At 47.5% G+C, this 24,108-nt stretch overlaps 1 protein-coding gene across 1 annotated transcript in view; it reads left to right on the forward strand.

The window, feature by feature from the left end:
* Window positions 1-24,108, forward strand: part of LOC143960266 (solute carrier organic anion transporter family member 1B3-like) — a 95,102-nt gene that overhangs the window by 46,472 nt on the left and 24,522 nt on the right. Inside the window, exon 9 of the mRNA XM_077468673.1 lies at window positions 17,499-17,663. Within this exon, the coding sequence (XP_077324799.1) occupies window positions 17,499-17,663 (165 nt within the window). The remainder of the gene's footprint in view (window positions 1-17,498; window positions 17,664-24,108) is intronic.

Here is a 24,108-nt window from a genome sequence, read left to right on the forward strand (position 1 = left end):
GTGGAGCCTTACCACTTCTCTAATAAAAGTCTTAGCCATCTCCGCGGCCGAAGGGGTCCCCTTCATAGGCAAAAAGTGGGCCATTTTAGTAAGCCTATCTACCACCACAAAGATTGTGGAGAAATCCTCAGAAGGAGGCAATTCCACGATGAAGTCCATGGATATCATCCTCCAAGGTCTATCCGGGATGGGCAGTGGTCTCAGGAGGCCCCAAGCCTTTGATTTGCTACCTTTATTCCGGATACATATGGTGCATGCCTCCACGTATTCCCTGCAGTGCCTCTTCATCTGTGGCCACCAAAACGTGCGTTGAAGCAAGTCCGTGGTTTTGAGCACCCCGAAGTGGCCGGCCAGTGGATGGTCGTGGCAGGAGCTGAGAACTGCGACACGTAATTCTTGGGGAACGTAGATCCTGTCCCGATGCCAAAAAAGACCATCTCTGAAGGTTAAAGAAATGTCAGGTGGGAGAACCGGATCGCTGGAGGCTTGCTTAATTCGGGAAAGTAGGTCCTCCTGAAGCAGGAGAAAGTTTCCTGGGGGAAGGATAGTATCAGGGGTAGGGAGCTCCACTGGTTCACTGTACATTCGAGAGAGGGCATCGGGTTTAACATTCTTTGATCCCGGACGGTACGTGATGTGAAACACGAATCTAGAAAAGAAGAGTGCCCACCGGGCCTGTCTTGGTTTCAGTCTCTTGGCCGACTTAAGATATTCTAGATTTTTGTGATCAGTATAGACCAGGATCGGGTGGGAAGCGCCCTCGAGAAGGTAGCGCCATTCTTCCAGTGCCGCCTTGATTGCCAGCAGTTCACGGTCACCGACATCGTAATTCCGCTCCGCCTCCGAAAGCTTGCGGGAAAAGAAGGCGACCGGATGCAAAAGTGACTTAGGCCCCTGTCTCTGGGAGAGCACTGCCCCAACCGCAATTTCCGAGGCATCCACCTCCAGGATATAAGGCAGGGTTGAATCAGGGTGTCTTAAGATTGACGCAGATACGAACAGGTCCTTTAGGGTCTTGAAGGCTTCTTGTGCCTTAGAAGTCCATTGACATTTTTGACCCTGTTTGGTCAGCTCGGTGATGGGGGAAATGATGGAGGAAAATCCTTTGATGAATTTCCTGTAGAAATTAGCAAATCCTACAAACCATTGGACCCCTTTCCTGTCAGAGGGAGCGGGCCAGTCTAGGATAGCTGAGATCTTCTGGGGATCCATCTCTATTCCTTTCACTGAAATAATTAGACCAAGGAATTGAATACTTTGCTGTTCAAAAACACACTTCTCCGGTTTGGCGTACAGACCATGAAGACGGAGTCGGGCTAGGACACTTTTCACATGTTCCCGATGCTCGGCTAGGGAGGAGGAAAAGATTAAGATATCATCTAGATATACTATCACAAATAGGTCAAGGTAATCTCTGAAGACATCATTTACAAAATGTTGGAATGTAGCAGGAGCATTACATAGTCCAAAGGGCATAACTAAATATTCGTAGTGCCCGAAACGAGTACGAAAGGCGGTCTTCCATTCATCGCCCTTACGAATGCGGAAGAGATTGTAGGCACCCCGAAGGTCTAGTTTGGAGAATACCTCGGCCGACCCCAGTCTCTGAAATAGTTCGGGCACTAACGGTAGGGGATAACGATTCTTTATCGTGACCTTGTTAAGTGCCCGATAATCCACACATGGGCGCAGGGAATGGTCCTTCTTCTGGACGAAGAAGATCCCTGCACCTGCCGGGGAGGTGGATAGCCGGATAAAACCCTTCTTCAAATTATCGTCCAGGTAGGTTTTCAGGGTTCCCAGCTCGGTCTCAGATAAGGGGAAAATCCTTCCGAAGGGAATCTCTGCCCCCGGGAGCAATTCGATAGGGCAGTCATATGGTCTGTGAGGGGGTAAAGTCTCAGCGCCCTTTTTGCTAAACACATCCAAAAAGTTGTGATAAACCTTGGGCACAGCCTGTCGGATCTCGGTGTCCGTTTCTAAGCAAAGCAGCGCGGAAGAGTCCGTGTTGGCGACTGGGAGACAGTGCTGACGGCAGTAGGCAGATGGGAACTCAATTCCTCCAGTGGACCAATTAATGAGAGGGTTGTGGGCCTTCAACCAGGGCATGCCAAGGATAACGGGAAAAAGTGGAGACTTAATAATGTCCAGACACAGAACCTCCTGGTGGGTTCCGGCAATGATGGCAAAAAGAGGGGACGTCTCCTGGGTCACTGGTCCGGACTTAAGGGTGGAACCATCGGCCAAGTAAATTGAAAGTCCTTTTACCCTAGGCCGGAGAGGAATGTTGTTCTTTAAGGCAAAGGACAAGTCCATAAAGCCGCTGCAGGCCCCAGAATCAATAATTGCGTTGATGCTGATAGTCCTTCCTGAGAGCTGCAAAAGAAGAGGCACAGCCAGATGAGAGGTGTTACTAGGCAAGGTAGAAGGGGAAGCAGGAGGTATGAGAAGGCACTTACGCGATTTGGCAGGGCAAGTGCGAACATAATGTCCCGGTTCTCCACAGTAGAGACAAAGATTGCCGGCTCTTCGGCGTTGGCGCTCCTCAGGCGTCAAAGATGGGCGAAGTAGTCCCAGTTGCATGGGTTCTGAAGAATCCGGAGAGGGTGGAACAGGAGCAGAAGGGACCGGAGGGTTGGAACTAGGAACCCGTGGTAACATCCAGACAGGGCGAAAGGTAGAAGAAGAACGCTCTAGGCGACGTTCTCTTAGGCGCCTATCGATCTGGACTGAGAGGTCAATGAGCGCTTCGAGGGTTTCAGGGATACCCACGCGAGCCAGTTCATCTTTTAGTGATTCCGAGAGGCCCATGCGAAACTGGTAGCGGAGGGCCGAGTTATTCCAATCAGTGTCGGAGCTCCAGCGTCTAAACTCAGACACGTAATCCTCCACCGGCCTGCGACCCTGTTGGAGCGCATGCAGGGCTGCTTCTGCGGTGGCAGCAAGCTGGGGGTCCTCGTACAACCGAGACATCGCTTGGAAAAAGGCATTTAGAGAGTCCAGAGAGGGATCCTTCCGTTCCAGAAGACGATGTGCCCAGGCCTGAGGTTCGTCGGTCAGTAGAGAAATGACGAACCCCACTTTTGTTGCCTCGAGAGAAAAAGTCCGGGGTTGTAGAGCGAAGAAGAGCTCGCAGGAGTTTCGAAAGGCCCTGAACTTGTTCCGGTTGCCAGAGAAACGATCTGGAGTAGGGACCCTTGGTTCAGGCGGCATCATTACCACTGAAGGTGGAGCTGAGGGTCCGGGGGCAGCTGGAGTTGAGGCAGACAGGGCCTGGACCTGTTCTTCCAGACGGCCGTAGCCTTCCTGCAAGTTCTTCACGGCCTGGGTAAGGCCGGCTAGATGGCGGCAAAGCTCGTCCATTGGGGAGGCTCCCTGCGTGGGCTCGGACATGGCTGTCCTGTACTGTCACGTACCTGGTTGGAGAGCCCAACAGTGCAGGGAGCGGCGCCTCGTAAGCCTCCGGCTCGAGAGCCCCTGGAGGTGGAGACAGGGATTCAAGAGTTCGGAGGGCACAAGGGCCAAGCCGGGTTGCAGCAACGGAGATCCACCACCAGCTGGTGCAGGCGGTCAGGCAGAGGACGGAAGGCAGTAGACAACGGGCACAGCAGGAACAGGTAACTGACTGGAACGGCAGGTGCAGCCGGCGCTGGAAGCTGGGCAGGAACAGCAGGAGCGGCTGGCACTGGCAACCGGGCAGGGACGGCAGAAACAGCTGGCACTGGCAGTCAGGCAGGAACAGCAGGAATAGCAGGTGCTGATGTTCAGGTGGGTGCAGCAGGCGTGGTCAGAGGCGAGCCGGGTCGGCAACTAGCGGGCAGCAGAGGTACACAGCAGAAGGCAGAAACGTGGTCAGTCAGGCAGAGGGTCGGAGGCAGGCAGCAATCAAACAAGGTCAAGAACAGGCCGGGTACAGTATCAGGAACAAGCAGGAACTGGTAGCAGAAGTCACAGGAACGCTGTAGACAGGACAGCACGGGAGAACAGAAGCTGATTCCCTAAATAGCCTGTTGGGCGCCAAGAACGGTCGCGCGGCGAGTTTGCGTGCCCCCGCCGGTAACCGTGCTCCCGCTCGTGACCCCGCGTACCCACGTACGCCCGTTCGGTTCAGCGCGCACCCGCGTGCGCTCGTTTGTGTCAACGCGCACCCGCGTGCGCCTGTTAGGGACTACGTGCACTCGCGTGCGTTCGTTCGCGCCAGCCCGCGTCCGAGGACACCGACGAGCTTCTTGTACAGGAAACCTGCGGGTGAGTTTCCTATGTACGATTGGGACGGTCGATCGATCGTGACAGATGCCCTCAGATGCTCAATAGGGTTTAGGTCTAGAGACATGTTTGGCCAGTCCATCACTTTTACCCTCAGATTCTTTAGCAAGGCAGTGATCATCTTTCTGGGATGTTTGGGGTCGTTATAATATTGGAATACTGCCCTACAGCCCAGTCTCAGAATGGAGGGGATCATGCTCTGCTTCAGTATGTCACAGTTTATGTTGGAATACATGGTTCCCTCAATGAGCTGCAGCTCCCCAGTGCCAGCAGCATTAATGCAGCCCCAGACCATGACACTCCCACCACCATGCTTGACTGTAGGCAAGATACACTTGTCTTTGTACTCCTCACCTGGTTGCCGCCACACACACGCTTAACACCATCTGAACCAAAAAAGTTTATCTTGGTCTCATCAGACCACAGGACATGGTTCCAGTAATCCATGTCCTTAGTCTGCTTGTCTTCAGCAAACTGTTTGTGGGCTTTCTTGTGCATCATCTTTAGAAGAGGCTTCCTTCTGGGACAACAGCCATGCAGAACAATTTGATGCAGTGTGCTGCATATGGTCTGAGCACTGACACCCCACTGCTTCAACCTCTGCAGCAATACTGGCAGCACTCATACGTCTGTTTCCCAAAGACAATCTCTGGATATGATGCTGAGCATGTGCACACAACTTCTTCGGTCGACCATGGCGAGGCCTGTTGTGAGAGGAACCTTTCCTGTTAAACCTCTGTATGGTCTTGGCCACCGTGCTGCAGAGCTCAGTTTCAGGTTCTTGGCAATCTTCTTATAGCCTAGGCCAGGCATGTCCAAAGTCCGGCCCGCGGGCCAATTGCGGCCCGTGGTCCGGTTTTGAACGGCCCGCCTGGTCTTTCTCAATTTGGTGTGCTACGGGATCAGGGCTGTCAGATGAGCCGATCCCCAGCACTATGAGAAGCTCCATGAGCTTCAAAAGTGAAAGTAAAGTGCAGAGGAGTGTGCTGTGCTCTCTGCTTCCCCCTACAGTGCAGTACCCGGCTGAATGAGGAAGCTGCAAAGGTACTGTACTATGCTACAAGCTAAATTAGTGTTAAAAAGGGCTTTATTCATGTGTGTGTGTGTGTGTATGCCTATATATGTATGCAGGGCTGGTGCAAGGATTTTTGACACCCTAGGCGAAACCTCATTTTGCCGCCCCCCCGGCTCCACCCCTGACTCCACCCCCTTTCCCCTGCTCATGCACACCCCACCTTTTTTAATGAAGCGCCCATCAATGCAGCTTCACCAACGCCCTTCAATGAATGTTTACTTGCTTCCATTCATTCGGGAGTCAGGCTGCACCTCTGACACTATGTGCGAAAGTGGCTGCCTGCTGATGCTGAGACTTCGTTGCTTGCTGCAGAGAGAAGAGAGTAGGAACACCAATGGCCCGGCGCCCCCAGGCAGAAGTGCGCCCTAGGCGGCTGCCTAGTTTGCCTAGTGGTAGCACCGGCCCTGTATGTATGTGTGCATGTATGTCTGTATCTGTGTGCACATGTGTCTGTATGTATGTCTGTATGCATGTGTCTGTCTGTCTGTGTGTGTGCACATGTGTCTGTATGTCTTTATGCATGTGTCTGTATGCGTGTCTGCATGTGTGTATGTTACTTTTAATCCGGACCCCCCCCCCCCCCCATCTTACACCATTGAAACTGTTTTTGTAGGGCTTGTGTGTGATATTAGCCAGGACTGTTGCTCCTCTGAAAAGCAATGCATGCACAGATCTCTTTTCAGAGGCATTTGAATGGCAGTAAAGAGGCATTATGTTGCCTCCTCACCACCTGTTTTAAGCCCTTAAATGCAACATCTGCGTGGCTGCGTACTGTGGGTAGGGCAGCCCATTAATTTCAATGGACTTCCCTACTTACAAAAATGCAGGGAAAGAAGTTCCCGAGCTTTTTTTTTTAAATTGCACTGCACCGAAAGCACCCTACATTTTCCAATGTGTGGGGTACCATTAAGAATTAACGGTACCCCCTAAAGTGCAGAGCATTCGTCTGTATGTTGGGAACGAGCGCAACAAAGGCAAGAGAATTCTTGTTGGGCCGTGAATTAGTGCTCGGATGGACACACTTAGACCGAATTTTGTCAGGTAAAATGGTCGGCCCTCTCGCATGTTCACTTCAAATCTGGCCCTCTTTGAAAAAGTTTAGACACCCCTGGCCTAGGCCATCTTTATGTAGAGCAACAATTCTTTTTTTTCAGATCCTCAGAGAGTTCTTTGCCATGAGGTGTCATGTTGAACTTCCAGTGACCAGTATGAGAGAGTGAGAGCGATAACAGCAAATTTACCACACCTGCTCCCCATTCACACCTGCGACCTTGTAACACTAATGAGTCACATGACACCGGGGATTTGGACATTTTCGCTCAGAGGTGTATTCACTTTTGTAGCCAGCGGTTTGGACATTAATGGCTGTGTGTTGAGTTATTTTGAGGGGACAGCAAATTTGCACTGTTATACAAGCTGTACACTCACTACTTTACATTGTAGCAAAGTGTAATTTCTCCGGTGTTGTCACATGAAAAGATATAATAAAATATTTACAAAGACCTTTGTGAGATACTGTACCTGTCTGCAGTGACAGTGTGTGTTACAGACATTTATTCTAAAATCGTAGTTGGTATTGCTAACCTTGTGGATGTTCTGACTCTTCAGTAAAAGTCTGTGGTGGTAGTTAAAGGGTTAATAGCTTAATTAACTTAAAGGGTAACTCCACTTTTGTGGGGAAAAAAATGGCAAATAAAGAAAAAAATAATATAGTGCATACAATTGCCACACGAGTCATATTGTAATTGAATGTTAATAAAAATTACCTTTCCTTTTCAATCTGCAGCCGCTGTAATTTTCTGAAAATGCAATGTAATATGGCTACCTGGAGGTGTTTGTTCTGTACACAGAATGTGTACTGACCACCCCCCATCAACATAATTTCCCTATTGTGTTTGACTCACCGTTTTTCCCAGAAGTCTGCCTAAGATAAGTCAGATTTCAGGCATCCCCTGCAACAAAAATTTTATTTTTGGTGAGATACTCCCTATAGGAAAGCACATCTAAGGGGATGCAGGCCCAGCAGCTTTCCTCATTAGTGCTCTGCATCTGCACAGCTGACTGATAATTTTGAAACCACTCCCATGAGACCCACTCAGCACAGAGGAACAAACAGGGATTTCTTCAGAATAACAAAAAGTAGGAATCTGGAACAAAGGTTGTTATAATCCTTGCAATGTACATCGATCACCCAGACGGGAATGTTTTTTTCTCAGCAAAAAAGGAGTTACACTTTAACCCAGTGACAATTGCTCTCAGACTGCTGGCACCTAGATTGTGGTCCCACGAGCTGGAAAATCTTTGTGCAGGGCGCAGCTGGGAGTGGCATTGTTACGCATGTTACAGCGCGGTGTGAGACTGGCCACTCCTTTGTCACGGGTTGGTGCGATGGGCACGGATCTGATATCCGTTTTCGTCACAACCATCAATGCAGTCTATCAGTGCCCATCAGTGCACCCTCATCAGCACACATCAGTGAAGAAGAAAAATGACTTATTTTCAAAATTGTATAACAGAAACAGAGGTTTTTCTTTTATTTTATTTTATTTATTTTTTTTAAATCGTCATTCTTTTTTTTTGTTGTTTGTTTCGCAAAAAATAAAAAACCCAGTGGTGAATAAATACCAACAAAAGAAATATCTGTTTTGTGGAAAAAAAGATAACAAAATGATAAAAAAAATGTCCTATGGGTAGAGTGTTGCATGTCGCGCAATTCATTTAAAGTGCGGCAGCGCTAAAAGCTGAAATTTGGCCTGAGCAGGAAGGGGGTGAAAGTGCCCGGTATTGAAGTGGTTAATGAAAATAGTAAACTATACAGAGAGAGTAAATCTCCCTAACAGGGGCATAGACAGCAATCAAAACTAATAGGGATCTTCTCCCTCTCCACTCTATCCAAAATTAAACAAAAAGTTTTGCCTTTATTTAACCTTCGAATGTGAATTTGTGAGGAGCAATGCCTCATGGGACATGTAGTCCTGGCAGAAAGTGAGTAGTTCTAAAGGCAGACTTTTTTTACCTTGCTATAGGGGCACTCTATATTACACTTTGCAGCTTGCTATTGGGGCACTCTGAAGGCAGGAGGAGCCAGAAGAGTCGGTGGTGGATGCCAGAAGAGAAGAATCAGGACTGCTCTGTGCAAAACTATTGCACAGAGAAGGTAAGTAGAACATGTTTGTTGTTTTAAAAAAAAAAAAAAATCTCTTTAAAGAGTCTGTGCAGGGAAGATCTGCATCTGAACCCAAAGAAGGTGGAGGCTGATAGACTGGAGGTAATAGAAAGCATTACAATTACGTTTAAAGTTAACCTTTACCAGTATTTGCATTATATTTAAAATGATCATATCCATGATAAAAAAAAGGTCTCAGCTTTTAGTACTACCTTAATATAAGATTTCCATCTCCATTCCACCTTTTATATAGCTTCATGTCTGACTCCTAATTATAATGCCCGTATATCCTACTTCTGGGCAGGGGCGGATCCAGGGGGGGGGCAACGGGACAATTGCCCCCCCCCCCCCGAAATAGTAGCACTGTCTGCACTGACATGACATGTCTCCCATTCTCTGTCGCTGCCTCTGCCGAGTCTCTCTCACATCAGCCGATCAGTGGTGCAGAGAGAGAGACTCGACTAATACCAGGAGCAGGAGGAACAGGTGGGTGGAGCCTCTTCCCTGCACTCGTTGCTAACGCCTGGGCCGGCTGGCGTCTAGCAACGAGTGACGTCAGTGAGTCACGTCGGACTCCAGTCTCACTCTCAGAGCCGACGTGACTCACTGTAACAGGCCAGGGTGAGAACAGTTGAAGTCGCACTCGCAGTTGCACTGAGACTTGAGTCTTAGACGAGTGACGTCAGTGAGTCACGTCGGACTCAAGTCTCAGAGCGGATGTGACAGGAGCTGAAGCCTCAAATAGGGGAACAGTTGTTGCTGCAGTTTAGAGTTTAGACAGACTGTTAAAATGTCCAGCGTCCACTGTAAGTGGCTGAGCGCCAGTATTCTTCCTTCTCCGCCCCCAACTTGTGGCAAGTGACAATCTGCAAAGTGTGGCAGGTGACGTGGCAAGTGACAATTCACAACATGTGGCAGATGACGTGGCAGGTGGACAATCCACAACGTGTGGCAGGTGACGTGGCAAGTGACAATTCGCAACATGTGGCAGGTGACGTGGCAGGTGGACAATCCGCAACGTGTAGCAGGTGACGTGGCAGGAGGACAATCCGCAACGTGTGGCAGGTGACGTGGCAAGGGACAATCCGCAACGCGTGGCAGGTGACGTGGCAAGTGACAATTCGCAACATGTGGCAGGTGACGTGGCAGGTGGACAATCCGCAACGTGTAGTAGGTGACGTGGCAGGTGAACAATCCGCAAAGTGTGGCAGGGGACGTGGCAAGGGACAATCCGCAACGTGTGGCAGGTGACGTGGCAAGGGACAATCCGCAACGTTTGGCAGGTGCCGTGGCAAGTGGACAATCCGCAACGCGGGGCAGATGACGTAGCAAGTGACAATTTGCAACATGTGGCAGGTGGACAATCCGCAACGTGTGGCACGTGACGTGGCAGCTGGACAATCCGCAACGTGTGTCAGATGACATGGCAAGTGACACGCTCAGGGCTCCCACTGATTCTGCATTAAGGTGAGTTGAACTATTTCATTTTATATTGCAGTGTAATGATATAAATAATGCTCTTCAATCATCCTGACACCATAACAACTATGGTGCCATGATGATTGAAGCGCCAACACCAGCCATTTCCCTCATAAATTTCCCGCAAAAAAACAAACTTATTTTCTGGCAGTGCCCCTCCCGAGACTAGACTCTGGATCCGCCCCTGCTTCTGGGTGTATTTATTATCATATATATGATATAAGTAATGTATATTATTACTTTCACTGTTTCACAGTTTAAATGAGCCCCTTTACATTAGCGAATATCTGCGCTTTTTGTATTGTAAAGGGCTTATTTTCGTTTTTTTAACCCCATTATGACAGGTGATACAAAAAAATAAACATGCTGCTGCTATTAAACGTCTTAGCCCCTGTACACACGGTCGGAGATTTCGACAACCAAATCCGTCGGATTTTGTCCGTCGGATCTTGTCCGAAACTGTTGCATACACACGGTCGGACTAAGTTGTCGAAAAATCCGATCATTCAGAACGTGATGACGTAATTTCGTTACGATGGGACTATGTTCAGGCTAGTAGCCAATAGCTTTGATGTAGGAATTTGATCTGAGCATGCGTGGCACTTGGTCCGATCAAAATTCTCTACACATGATCGGAGTATGTCCGATTAAACTAGTTGGTCGGAAAATATTTCCAACAAATTGGAAAATTGGGTTCGATGGATATTCCGACGGAATCAGTCCGATGCATACCACACACAGTCGGATTATCCGACAACACGGTCCGATAGGACACATTCCGACGGATTTTCCGACCGTGCGTACAAGGGCTTAGGCCTGGTTTACATCTATGCGTTTTTGGTGCTTTTGCAGAAACGCACTACAGTTCTTTTAACATTGTTACCTATGGGAAGTGTTCACATCTAAATTTTTGAAGCCGCTGTGTATTTGGAAAGTGTCAAGGACTTTTTTCAAAGCAAAACAGTGCTTTTTTTGGTTGAATATACTTCAAAGGAGAAGCTGCAGAAAAGCATGTAATGTGTTTTTTCAGCAATTTGCATGTTTTATTCTGCCCAACAACAAATTGGCCAAAATAAAAGGATAAAATATGCAAAATGCAAATCGCAGCAAAATCGCATGTGCAAATGTGTAAAACGCACAGCAAAAAGCACTGCAGAAAGGGATCAAAAGCAAACTGCATAGGTGTGACCTGAGCCTTATGTTGGCCATACATCTATCGATTTTCGGATGAGAATATTCATACGAAAAATCTTTGTACATTTGCTGAATGAAAGAATGTCATTTGAAAATTACTTTTGCTTTTAACATTCAGTTTTAAAATGAATGTAATTTCTGAACGAAAACCACATAAACTGTCTGAAAATTCTGAAGACCAAGAAGTTTTCTATTCTGCTCCTTCAAATTGTCCCGTCACTGTGGTCCAAAAGAAGAGATTTCACCCCACTAACGATTAGAAAATCGAATGAACGTTCTTAAAATTACATTTTTTTTTTTAAAGGAAGACATAGTTTTTGTATGGCCAGTATATAATATATTACAGTCCTGTCTGAAAATCGGCAAAACAGTCTATTTTTTTTTTCATTTAATAAAAATGTTGATCTCTGATGTTTTTTACCAGATTCAATCTCTAATAGTATACACCACCATTCTCAAACAGGGTTCCTTGGAACCCTAGGGTTCCTCCAAAGGTTGCTAGGGGTTCCTTGAGCTGTGGCTGAATGACCTCATATCTTAAGATGTCTGCATAGATCTGGGGTCAACACCACTTGGTAGAGCCAGTTGCATGGAGCTAACAATCTTTTAAGCCATCCGTAGGAATTGCATTTTGACAACCACTGTAAGGGCTGCCTTATTCCGCATGGCCACAAATGTAAAGGGCATATTTTTTTTTCAATGACCACCAATGAGTTTTAGTAAGGGTTCCTCAAGACCTGAAAAAGATTTCAAGGGTTCATCTAGGGCAGCCATTCTCAACCAGGGTTCCGTGGAACCCTGGGGTTCCTCCAGAGGTTGCTAGGGGTTCCTTGGGCTGTGGCTGATGAACCACCTATTTGATGATGCCTACAGAGTTCAAGGTTCAGCATCACTTAGCAAAGCCAGCAGCATGACACCAAATATCTTTTTAGCTGTCTTTAAGGGTGGCTTTCTAAACACAACTTTAAGGGGGACATTCTTCCTATTGACCACTAATATAAGGAGCATCGTTCCTATTGATCCCTGATGATTTGGTTATACGGTTCCTTAAGACATGAAAATTATTTTTGGGGTTCCTCTAGGGTTAAAAGGTTGAGAAAGCCTGATCTAGGGTAAAAAGGTTGAGAAAGACTGGTAAACAAAGGATATCTCTTCTGTCTGTTCTGCTCAGAGTGGTTTAGAGATTTTGCTCCCTAACCATAAAGTTGTTTATCTATATTTACCACTGCATATAGATATTTAACTGCTTCAGCCCCAGAAGATTTTACCCCCTTCCTGACCAGAGCACTTTTTACAATTGGGCACTGCGTAGCTTTAACTGACAATTGCGCAGTCATGGAATGCTATACACAAACGATATTTGTGTCTTTTTTTCCCCACAATTAAAGCTTTCTTTTGGTGGTATTTGATCACCTTTTTATTTTTTGTGCTATAAAAAACAGCGACAATATTGAAAAAAATATATATTTTTTTTACTTTTTGTTATAATAAATATCCTCAAAAATGTTTTTAAAAAACAAATTTCTTTATCAGTTTAGGCCAATATATATTCTTCTACATATCTTTGGTTAAAAAAATTGCAATAAATGTATATTAATTGGTTTGCGCAAAAGTTATAGTGTCTACAAACTATGGGAAAGATTTATGGCATTTTCAATGAATTTTTCTTATTTATTTATTTTTACTATAATAGCGGGGATCCGCGATTTTTAGCAGTACTGCGACGGACAGATCTGACACTTTTGACACTATTTTGGGACCATTGACATTTATACAGCGATCAGTGCTATAAAAATGCACTGATTACTGTTTATATGTCACTGGTAGGGAAGGGGTTAACACTAGGGGGCGATCAAAGGGTTAACTGTATTCCCTAGTTAGTGTTTCTAACTGTATGGGGATAGGACTTACTGAGGGAGGAGACATATCGCTGTTCCTACTTAATAGGAACACATAATATGTCTCCTCTCCCCTGACAGAACAGGTTGGCTCTCATGCCCACGATCGTGTGTGGCCGGTGGCAATCGCGCCTGCCAGCCACTCACATTGGGTCCCCCGCCGTGCAGCTGCTCTTAAAGGGAACAACCTATCCATACAGGATTTCGCACAGCCATGCCATTCTGCCGACATATATTGGCGTAAGTCAGTCGGCAAATGGTTAAGAAAAAAATTACTTTTTTTAAACTTTACATATTAACTAAATTATACACCACCCTCTTTTTTTTTTTTAAGTTTTACTAACAAGCTTTATTACTCAAATAGTATTTATCATGTAAAACTTAACATTATATTATACACACAGATAAAAAACAAGAAAATCATTTGCCTTCAGAAGAAGTGTTTATAGCCTAAATCTGTATTTTGCTATACTATTATCTTAATTTGACTTTACGTCTATTCAGAACATAATTTCATTGTTTTCAAGTGTGTCATTCTATGTTTAGTTTACGTAAATATCCTAACAGGTTTTATTGGAGAAAAAGTCCACTTCTTTAAAGGAATATATGATTAAAGGGGGCATTTATCTCCATCCTACATCATCAGGGGGTGCTCTCTTTTTTTATCCCCTTACTTCTTCCACACCCCTCCCCCTCCCTATGCTAACTAACTTTATATACACATACATACATACCCATATATATAATAAAGAACAGGCAAGAAGCGTATACATATTATTCCATATATCCTACGTGTCACTGATAGCAGTGAGTAAAGCACAGAAATTCCAAAACCAGAGTCTCGAGTAACATCGTATGTAAAAGAGGACAAGAGTAGGTATAGGGTGATAACCAGTGCCAGCCATATGGGTCCGTCTGACCTCTGGCTATACTCCCAGTGAGGGGCAAACTACTCATCTGGAAACATATATTCAAGGTACCTTACATGCAGGTGTCGGGGTCTCGTAACCAACGATCCCATATTTTGTCATACTTGGTCGGGCATTCTCTGTTAATATACATAACCTTTTTATATGGTAAATTATTATTGACCTCCACCTTCCACTCCACCAGCCCAGGGGGTATGGGACGCATCCAATTTCGGGCAATAACTTTGCGCACTGAGAACAGCGTCTCATGCAAGAATGCCTTCGTGTATTTGTCTGTGGTTTCTGGAAGCACCCCAAGTAGGCATTGTTTTGGGTCCAATGTGACCGGAGAGCCCATGTGATCATGTAGAAAGGTGACAACTTGCGCCCAGAGGCCTTGTATTTTGGGACACGACCATATTAAATGAAAGAATGTACCCACCTCCTTCCCACACATCTGACAGAGGGTAGATTGAGAGTTTCTATATCTGGCAACCCGCAGGGGGGTGAGATATGCCTGGTGGATAATATAAATTTGAGTCAGTCTGTCACTAAGTTTGGGTGAGACAGTCTTACAGGATTCCAAAGCCTCCTCCCATTCCGCATCCTCCAGAGGGCCTATCACCCTTTCCCAGAGAGGTTTGAGTTTGTATGCCAATTTGGTGGAGACTGGGGTAGTAAGCATGTCATAGAAGGACGAGGTTAATTTACGGGGATCAGAGCTCTTGATTATGGCCATAAGTGCATTAGGGGCAGACTGTGGTGCGGATTCCAAAAACTGAGCCCGAGCCGCATGTCTCATCTGTAGAAACCGAAAGAGCATGGATCTGGGAAGTGAAAATTCTGCGCTAAGCGTGGCAAAAGTTTTAAAGGTTCCGTCGACAAACAATTGGTGCATATAGAGAATACCATATGTAAACCAAAGGTCCGTATCGGGAAGTCTTAGAAATTCCGACAAAGTTTTATTGTACCACAATGGAGTATAATCATTGTAGAGTGGTATCCCTAGCTTGGCGGAAGCTAAGTCCCAAATGCGTCTGTAATGGTATAGCAAGGTCTGTCTGTTGTCCCCCTGACCCGCACCGCTAGAGCCCATCGCCAATGCGTAAATTGAGTCTCCAGGACGTCGAGCCCATCTCGGGCAGAGCAGTTGGAGAAACCGCTCCCTGTCCGTCTTGTCAATATGATACAGTTGGGATAACTGTGATGCGATATAATAGAGATTAAAATCGGGAAGGGCAGTGCCCCCTAGGTCCGTGGGGCTTTTAAGCACCTGCCAAGCTAATTTGTGTCTGTTGTTTCCCCACACAAAGGGTTTGAGCAGGGCCTCAAGGGACTTAAAATGCTTCAGGGGTAAGTACACCGGGGAGTGCCAGAGGATATAGAGTATCTTAGGTAAAAGGACCATTTTAATAAGATTTATCCGACCCCAAATCCCCAGTGGCAGTCGGGCCCAGGCCCGCAGTTTGGACTGAATGTGGGAAATTAGAGGGCTTAAATTTAAATGTGTATAGTCCGCCGGCGATCTGGAGACACACACCCCCAGATACTTAATGACACTGACTCGTCGTAATGGCAGACTGTCCTGAAACTCAGTCGGTGGGAAGCTGTCAAGTGGAAGAATTTGGGACTTCCCCCAATTAATTTTTAACCCAGAAAAGGTCCCAAACCTCTCGATTGTCTCAAGAGCCGCCTGCAGAGAGGGGCCCGAGTCCGCCAGGTATAGCAGTGTGTCGTCAGCATACATGCTGATCTTTTCTGTCAGGGTGCCATGGCTCAGTCCCCTGATCTCTGGGTTAGCTCGGATGGATATGGCCAAGGGTTCCGCAGCCAGGGCGTATAACAGTGGTGAAAGAGGGCAGCCTTGTCTCGTGCCTCTGCCGAGGCCAAACATTCGAGATGGCCAGCCATTAGCCACCACCCGGGCCGTGGGCGCCTGATACAGCAGTTGAACCCACTTAATAAAACGTGGTCCAAAGCCATAGCCCTCCAAGCAGCTCCAGAGATAACTCCATTCCACCGAGTCGAACGCCTTTGCCGTGTCCAGTGTCACCACCACCCTTGACCCAACTTCTGCGTGCGTAGCCTGGAGGTTAATATACAGTTTGCGTAGATTAAAGGATGTGTTGCGGCCTGGCATAAAGCCTGCTTGATCTGCATGTATGAGGGACAGAATGACTTGGTTCAATCGAAGGGACAGTACTTTAGCTAGTATTTTTATATCTACTTGCAGTAGAGAAATAGGACGATAGGATTCGGGGTAACCCGGGTCCTTCCCCGGTTTGGGGATGAGGACTATTGTCACTTCCCGCATGGAGGGGGGCAGGGTGAAGGTATCAAATAGGTGATTGAATAGTGCAAGCAGTTTGGGAGTTAGTAATTCTCTAAATTGGGAGTAAAATTCAACAGGGAGTCCATCAGATCCAGGGGATTTGGATCTAGCAAAGCTGGAGATCGCGGCGTCTATTTCTTCCGTGGTAAGGGGTGCCTCAAGTGAATCTTTTTGTTCTTTCGTCAACTGGGGGAAGGTAATGCTGTGAAGGAAAGTGGTCCGTACGTCTGTCAGGTCTGTCACTGTTGTTTTATAGAGATCCGCAAAAAACTCTCTGAATTGAGAGGTAACACTGCATGGGTCCGTGATCTGACTCCCCCCCGGGCCATGTAGGGTAATGACAACTGGGGGCCTGTCTTCGCTATGCACTAGGTAAGCAAGGAGCTTGCCTGCCTTTTCACCATATTCAAAGAGTTTCTGCTTAGTAAAGAAGAGCTTTTGACGAGCTTCCGTATACTGGAGTTGAGTCACCACTCTAGTCTGCAGTTTAAGCTGGGCCGCTGTCGCTGGGGTGGGATTGGCTGCGTATTCCCGTTCAGTGGAGACAAGCTCCGCTATTGCCCTGTCGAACACTCCAGCGGAATCTGATTTGATTTTGTTTATGTGTGAGATCAGGGTAGTACGGGCGTACATTTTAAATGAATCCCATATTGCAGCAACAGATGCTGTGTGGTCATTTTCCAAGAAGTATTGCTTCCATTGGGTGATGAGCCCATCATCCTCTGGAAGCACACCACCCTCTTTTTAAGGTTATTATCCGATTATTCGAAACAATAATCAGCCAACTAATCGATTATGAAAATAATCGTTAGTTACAGCCCTAGTCTCAGCCGTCCGAGAGACACAACAGCAGTGCCATTGGCTGCTGCTGCTGTCAATCAAAGTCAGCTAGCCAATCGGTGGAGAGAGGGGGCGGGGACGGGTCAGGACTCCATGTCTGAACGGACACACGGAGCTGTGACTAGGCTCGGGTGCCCCCATAGCAAGCTGCTTGCTGTAGAGGCATGCAACAGGAGGGAGGGGCCAGGGTCACAGAAGTGGCACCTGAGAAGAGGAGGACATGGGCTTCTCTGTGCAAATCTACTGCAAGAGAGCAGGTAAGTATAACATGTTTATTATTTTTATAGGAAAAAAAATAGACTTTACAATCACGTTAATCCTTTGTGTGTCTTCCTTCCAGGATTCCTCTTGGCACTGAAAAGGCTGGCATGTAACCGTCTGTATATATTGCTGATGGGCATTACATTGCTGCAAACAAACAGCTTCATCGGCTTCATAACGTACAAACCAAAATACATGGAGCAGCAGTATGCACAGTCCATCTCCAGGTCTAATTTCATCACCGGTGAGTCCCAAACCATGCAGTCACATGCCCCATAATATGGCACTAATACATGAAGGATATGGAACTAAGGGAAGTCACATGGTATAATATTTATTGAATGCGAACATTAATGATGTTAAAAATCACATTGAAAGTGTTTTGCAATATCTGTTTTCTAAGTGAAAGACAATACCTGATGACCTGCTGAAAATCTTATTATCTGAAACTTTGTTCTTTCTACCCGTGCTGACTATTTAGTTACATTGTTCATAGCTTTCTCTGTGGACTCACACCTCCATTCTATGTTATGAAAATGAGGAAAGGGGTGGTGTTCTGTAGTCCTCTCCTAGGGTGGCAACATTGCTCCTCCATCGATAAAGTACAGCTAGTGAGTGTTTTCACCCTAAGACAGGAAGTGTGTTACTGGCTGGATAACCTAGGGAAGATGAAGGAAAAATGTCTAAAAAAATAAAACGAATGCAGCCCCAACATACATGGACTAGTAAACATCAATATAATTCTGTTCTTGTTGTAGCACCTACCCCGATTTTCTGGGAGCCTGATAGTGACTGCCAGAGGTAGGGAGAGCTAACATAATTCTTTAGGGTGAAGGGTATTTGGGCATGGCGGGTGATGAACAAGAAAAAAACATTGGGCGCCAGTCACTTGTATGCTTCAAACAGAAAAAATGTGGGAGAGAGGGGACAGGGCACAGGACACCCTAATAACAATCGGCAACAGGCAGATTGGCAGACTCCTTAGCAAAAAATAGGTGAGATTAGGCAGACAGCGGTACAGGGAAAAAATGCCTCTAAGCTGAACCAGCACATCTATACTTTGTTAGACAGGCTGTCTCTAGTAACTTAACTTTACTCACAGATTCATACACAGATTCTCTTGGATGAGTTCTCTCTTGAAGTCCTCCCAGCCACTTCATAGCCTTCAGCTCATGAAGAGTCCCCACTGGTGCTTCCTCATAGTTGCCAACTGTCCCGGGATTAGGACATTTGTCCCAAATTAATTTTGTCCCGGGAAATGTCCCGGGAAATTCGGTTTGTCCCGGGAAATTTAATTTCCCGTTTTTTTGCCTCCGCCGGCCGCCATTTTTAAGAAGACCAGAAGTTGGTCTACAATAGATTACCTGTGGCGCCGCCCACCCCCGCTGCCAGTGTGTGTGTGTGTGTGTGTGTGTGTGTGTAAAGTGCAGTTGGCAGCACCACAGTTAAATGTCTCCGCACGGCAACGGCGGCATGTCGGGGGCCAATCTGTCAATGTGGATGTCGGGGCGGGGGCCAGTCGGATGTCGGGGGCCAGTCATGGTATGATAATGTCGGGGGCCAGTCTGTCACTGTGGGGATGTCGGGGGCCAGTCTGTGAATGTGGGGGCCAGTTGTATGTCTGGGGCCAGTCTGTGGATGTCGGGGGCTAGTCTGTGAATGTGGGGGCCAGTGGTATGTCGGGGGCCAGTCTGTGGATGTCGGGGGCCAGTCTGTAAATGTGGGGTCCAGTGGTATGTCAGGGGCCAGTCTGTGGATGTCGGGGGCCAGTCTGTGGATGTGGGGGGCCAGTCTGTGAATGTGGGGGCCAGTGGTATGTCGGGGGCCAGTCTGTGGATGTGGGGGCCAGTCTGTGGATGTCGGGGCCAGTCTGTGGATGTCTGGGGCCAGTGGTATGTCGGGGGCCAGTCTGTGGATGTGGGGGCCAGTCTGTGGATGTGGGGGCCAGTCTGTGGATGTCGGGGCCAGTGGTATGTCGGGGGCCAGTCTGTGGATGTGGGGGCCAGTCTGTGGATGTGGGGGGCAAGTAGTATTTCGGGGGCCAGTCTGTGGATGTCGGGGCCAGTCTGTGGATGTGGGGGCCAGTCTGTGGATGTGGGGGGCCAGTGGTATGTCGGGGGCCAGTCTGTGGATGTCGGGGGCCAGTCTGTGGATGTGGGGGCCAGTCTGTGGATTCCAGGGGCCAGTGGTATGTCGGGGGCCAGTGGTATGTTGGGGGCCAGTCTGTGGATGTTGGGGGCCAGTCTAATAACTAATAACTACCACTTAGGGGTAGTTTACCTTCAGAGGTCACTAGGTGGCAGCACAATACAGACCACAGATACACAGATAACAAAGTATAAGGCTAATTTCACACTCCCATGCAGGGGCGGACTGACAACTCATGGGGCCCCCGGGCAATAGGAGATTATGGGGCCCCCAGGCAATCAGAGATTATGGGGCCACATAGTATACACAAACACACACACAGTATAATATCACACACATAGTATACACAGACATGTTTCTATTGGCTGAGAAGGTACTGGAGAGGTGGGGCAACTATAATCTCGGGTTTTACTGAGGCTGGCAACCCTGATGGGGCCCCCTAGTGGCATGGGGCCCTCGGGCAGTGCCCGAGTAGCCCAATGGTCAGTCCGCCCCTGCTCCCATGGAAATAGAAACGCTCATAAAATCATGTGCGTTCCTGACCTGCAAAACAGCAGACTAATGGGGATGCCATTATTCTTACATCTTGGAAAACAATGCTATAGTTCCTGGTCAGATGGCACTGAGACTGAGTGACTGGCGCAAGAAAGGGTAGCCTAAAGTCTAAGTTCACTTTTTTTCCCTAAATTCTAGCTTCCCTATGTACCAATATACCATAAATGTTCCTCTGTTGTAGAAAAGAAAAAGATTTCTTTATATTCTAGGACAGGCCTTACCTCGGCCTTTGATCTCCTATAGAAAATGCCTCCATTACTTCCTAATATTCGTCCTGGTATTTGGCATGTGAAAACTGCTAGTGAACTAAGGAAGTAGTTTAGCAGCTGACCCCTTTAATATTCAACTTGATGCAATGAATTGTTTTGAAAGTTCTTCTTTCACAGATCGTTCATTTACCAGTGTGCAGGAGCTGAGTGTGGAAAACAGTGGAATTTATATCGCCTAAAGTCTGGTGTTGTAGTCTTGTAGTTTTCTTGTGGTTCAACACAGTGTGCTGACCGAATAAAAACTGAAGAGCTCAGGAGATCCCGCTGTACTAACGATCCAATGCTAGTACAGTGTTCTCCCCCTCTAAGCTATTGTGCTCTGACAGCTTACTTAAGTTGACTTGAGTTTGTCAAGGAATCCTGGGGATTGTGGAATTGGACTTTCTGGGCTGGGAATTAAAGGGACTTGCTGAAAAGGATGTAAAGGGAACTCCGCTACAATCCACTCTTATCAGAAGAAGTTCCCTCCTTTATTAGAAGTAGTTCTCTCATTTATTAGAAGTGGTCATCACCTTTATTATAATTAGTCTCCTCCTTTATTAGACATGACCAGGGTAGTCTAAAGGTCCCTTTTTTACCTGTTACCCATTCCACTCCAACCTCCACCCCATTATAACCCCATAAAGTAAGAGACCACACCTTGCTTTGGAGTAAAATGGCCATAACAGCCTTTATTACAATACTCAAATACTCCAATCAAAAAAATAAATAAATATATATATATATATATATATATATATATATATATATATATAACCAAACAATATAAATATAACCATATACATATAACCATAACACACATCTGGTAACAAATAGCATATAGCTAACATGTCCGGTCTGGTGATCTCTGACGGTGACCCATAACTTTACCAACCAAACAACTCACTGCGGTACCCACTTCCAACTTTTCCAGGCCTCCAGCTGTGACCGCTCAGAGACAACCTCCGCAGTGACAACCATAACGGTATTCCATCCAACGTTCAGGAATACACCGGAGGGACCCATCCTAGCAATGGGCCCCCACCCCATATCAGATGACTTCTGATTTACCGCCAACCGTCAAAGACCACCAGACACACACCGCCAACGTCCAATTCCTTCCGCACAGCTGTCATGACATCCGATCAACGCCACCTGAAAAAGAAGAACAGAAACAACACCAGCATACCCCAACAACCTAAACATAGGGAGGGAGGGTGGGAAAAACTGCCTCCTCTTTCTGTCCCCTCCGTCGAACTGAACTTTGCTCCTCCCACTCCACCTTTTATAGGGCTCCTCCCCCATCCCTCACACTCTCCACCAGCTCCTCCCCCTCAGCCTATTCACCCTGAGGCTTAACCCTCTAGCTCCATTAAACATCCCGTCATGCCCGGCCCTCCATTACTTCCCTCCTAGTCCATCCACTGCGGGCCTCCCTTGACCAGGGTAGTCTAAAGGTCCCTTTTTTACCTGTTACCCATTCCACTCCAACCTCCACCCCATTATAACCCCATAAAGTAAGAGACCACACCTTGCTTTGGAGTAAAATGTCCATAACAGCCTTTATTACAATACTCAAATACTCCAATCAAAATATATATATATATGTATATATATATATATATATATATATATATATATATATATATATATCCATATATAAATAACCAAACAATATAAATATAACCATATACATATAACCATAACACACATCTGGTAACGAATAGCATATAGCTAACATGCCCGGTCTGGTGATCTCTGACGGTGACCCATAACTTTACCAACCAAACAACTCACTGCGGTACCCACTTCCAGCTTTTACAGGCCTCCATCTGTGACCGCTCGGAGACAACCTCCGCAGTGACAACCATAACGGTATTCCATCCAACGTTCAGGAATACACCGGAGGGACCCATCCTAGCAATGGGCCCCCCACCCCATATCAGATGACTTCTGATTTACCGCCAACCGTCAAAGACCACCAGACACATACCGCCACAGCCCAAAAAGGGTGACTCCCTTACCCTTGAGGGCCACCCCACACCCGCAAGGCCTTTTGGATACCATCCTGCAATCCCAATGACCACAAGTCAATCCCCACATCCGACAAGTGTACCCCATCCCGTCTCAGGTACATGCCCACATTACACTCCAGTTCGCAGTGGCGAACCACGATCCCACCCTGCTGGGCCACAAACCTCCCCACCACCTTGTTGACCCTAATACGGGTCCTATGTATGCTTGCCACCGAACGAGCCCAGCGCCAGTCTGTCCTCACCACAATGTCCGACCACACCAGTACAGTACCTGGAAAACGGAAGCGCAGCCGCATGAAATCGGACTTGATGTCCACAATCAAATCCCTAACTTTCCATACCCCCAGGTCGTTCCCCCCCGCATGGATTACCAGCACCGCCGGGGGAACCGTCCCGAGACACATGTCTCTCAATCTCCTCCACCAACCGACCCCACCGTATCCCAGGGATACCCAACCACCGCAAGCATGCCTCCCTCCTTGAAATCCCAAGTTGCCTGCCCTCAGGCCGTTGATCTCCTCTCCTGGCCCCCCAACATACGTAGGAGTGCCCCACGATCCAGACGAGGCGAGCCGGACCTCAATCTGAAAAGAAAAACCAACAGCGTAAAACAGCCTCCACCCAGTAACAGTGCATCCACCCTGACAGGACAACAACCACGCCAGCCCCCCAAACCCGAAACGAAGCCCAAAAGATTTGTGCAGGTGGGCAACCTTAAGAACTTAATACCTTTTTTTTTTTTTCTTTTTTTTTTTTTTTTTTTTTAGAAGACAATCAAACCAACACCAACTGTGGCCTAACATATGAATGAAAACGCCGAGATTCCCATCTCCCTATCCGGCGAACCGCCGCCTCATCCAAACCGCACCAGGCTGCCTCCGTGGCCGCCCCGATCCGGAACGAATGGGACGCAAATACTTTACCATCCAAACCCACCGCCCGCAAGCACTTCCGAAACACCGAAACAAATTGGTACTTAGACAAAAAGGACCCATCCTCATGCGACAGGACCCCCCCCCCCCCCCCCGTCTCACTGCCCGAAAATCCCACACCGCCGCCACCGGGCACACTCTGAATCCCGGCTCTGATCCGTTTTTGACCTGCGGAGCCAGAGCCCCACCCTATCAACTGCCACTTGAACATCCCCATCAAACAAACCCCCGGCCACTTTTTTGGACGGGCTAACCAACTCCCCAATCCGAAACGCCCCATAGAAGGCCAAAGAAAACGCTGCTGTAAACAGCCGCGTCTCATACTCCGAAGAGCACACCCACCCCAGCTGAGCACAGATCGCCTGCAAGGTAGTGAACATAACCGGCCTCCGCGTATCCCTCGTCCTGTGCTGCCTGCGATAACCCTTCAGCGCCTGACACACCCAAAAATCTTTAGTCCAGTCTTCCACCTGCAACAGCTTAAACAAAAATGTCAAACCCGCCAGTTTCCGTCCGATCGCGGACACCGACACCCCCCGTTCCATATTCCTGGCCACAAAATAAAGTACCAACAACCGCCAATCGGAGCCCCGATCACTTACCCCTGCCTCCCGAACCAGACCTGACCATTCAGACCAAACCTTGGAATAGGCCGCCCAGGTGGGCGCACTCACAGACTGCCGGATCCATCCGGCGGCGACTCCAATGGCAGCCTCCAAATCCACTCCGGGCAATAGGCCCCGTCCGCTTCCACGCCCGAAGCCAGCTCC

This window comes from Lithobates pipiens, unplaced genomic scaffold (genome assembly GCF_037356315.1).
Source record: "Lithobates pipiens isolate NorthernLeopardFrog02 unplaced genomic scaffold, aLitPip1_a1.2 Scaffold_8, whole genome shotgun sequence".
In the NCBI taxonomy this organism is placed as follows: domain Eukaryota; kingdom Metazoa; phylum Chordata; class Amphibia; order Anura; family Ranidae; genus Lithobates; species Lithobates pipiens.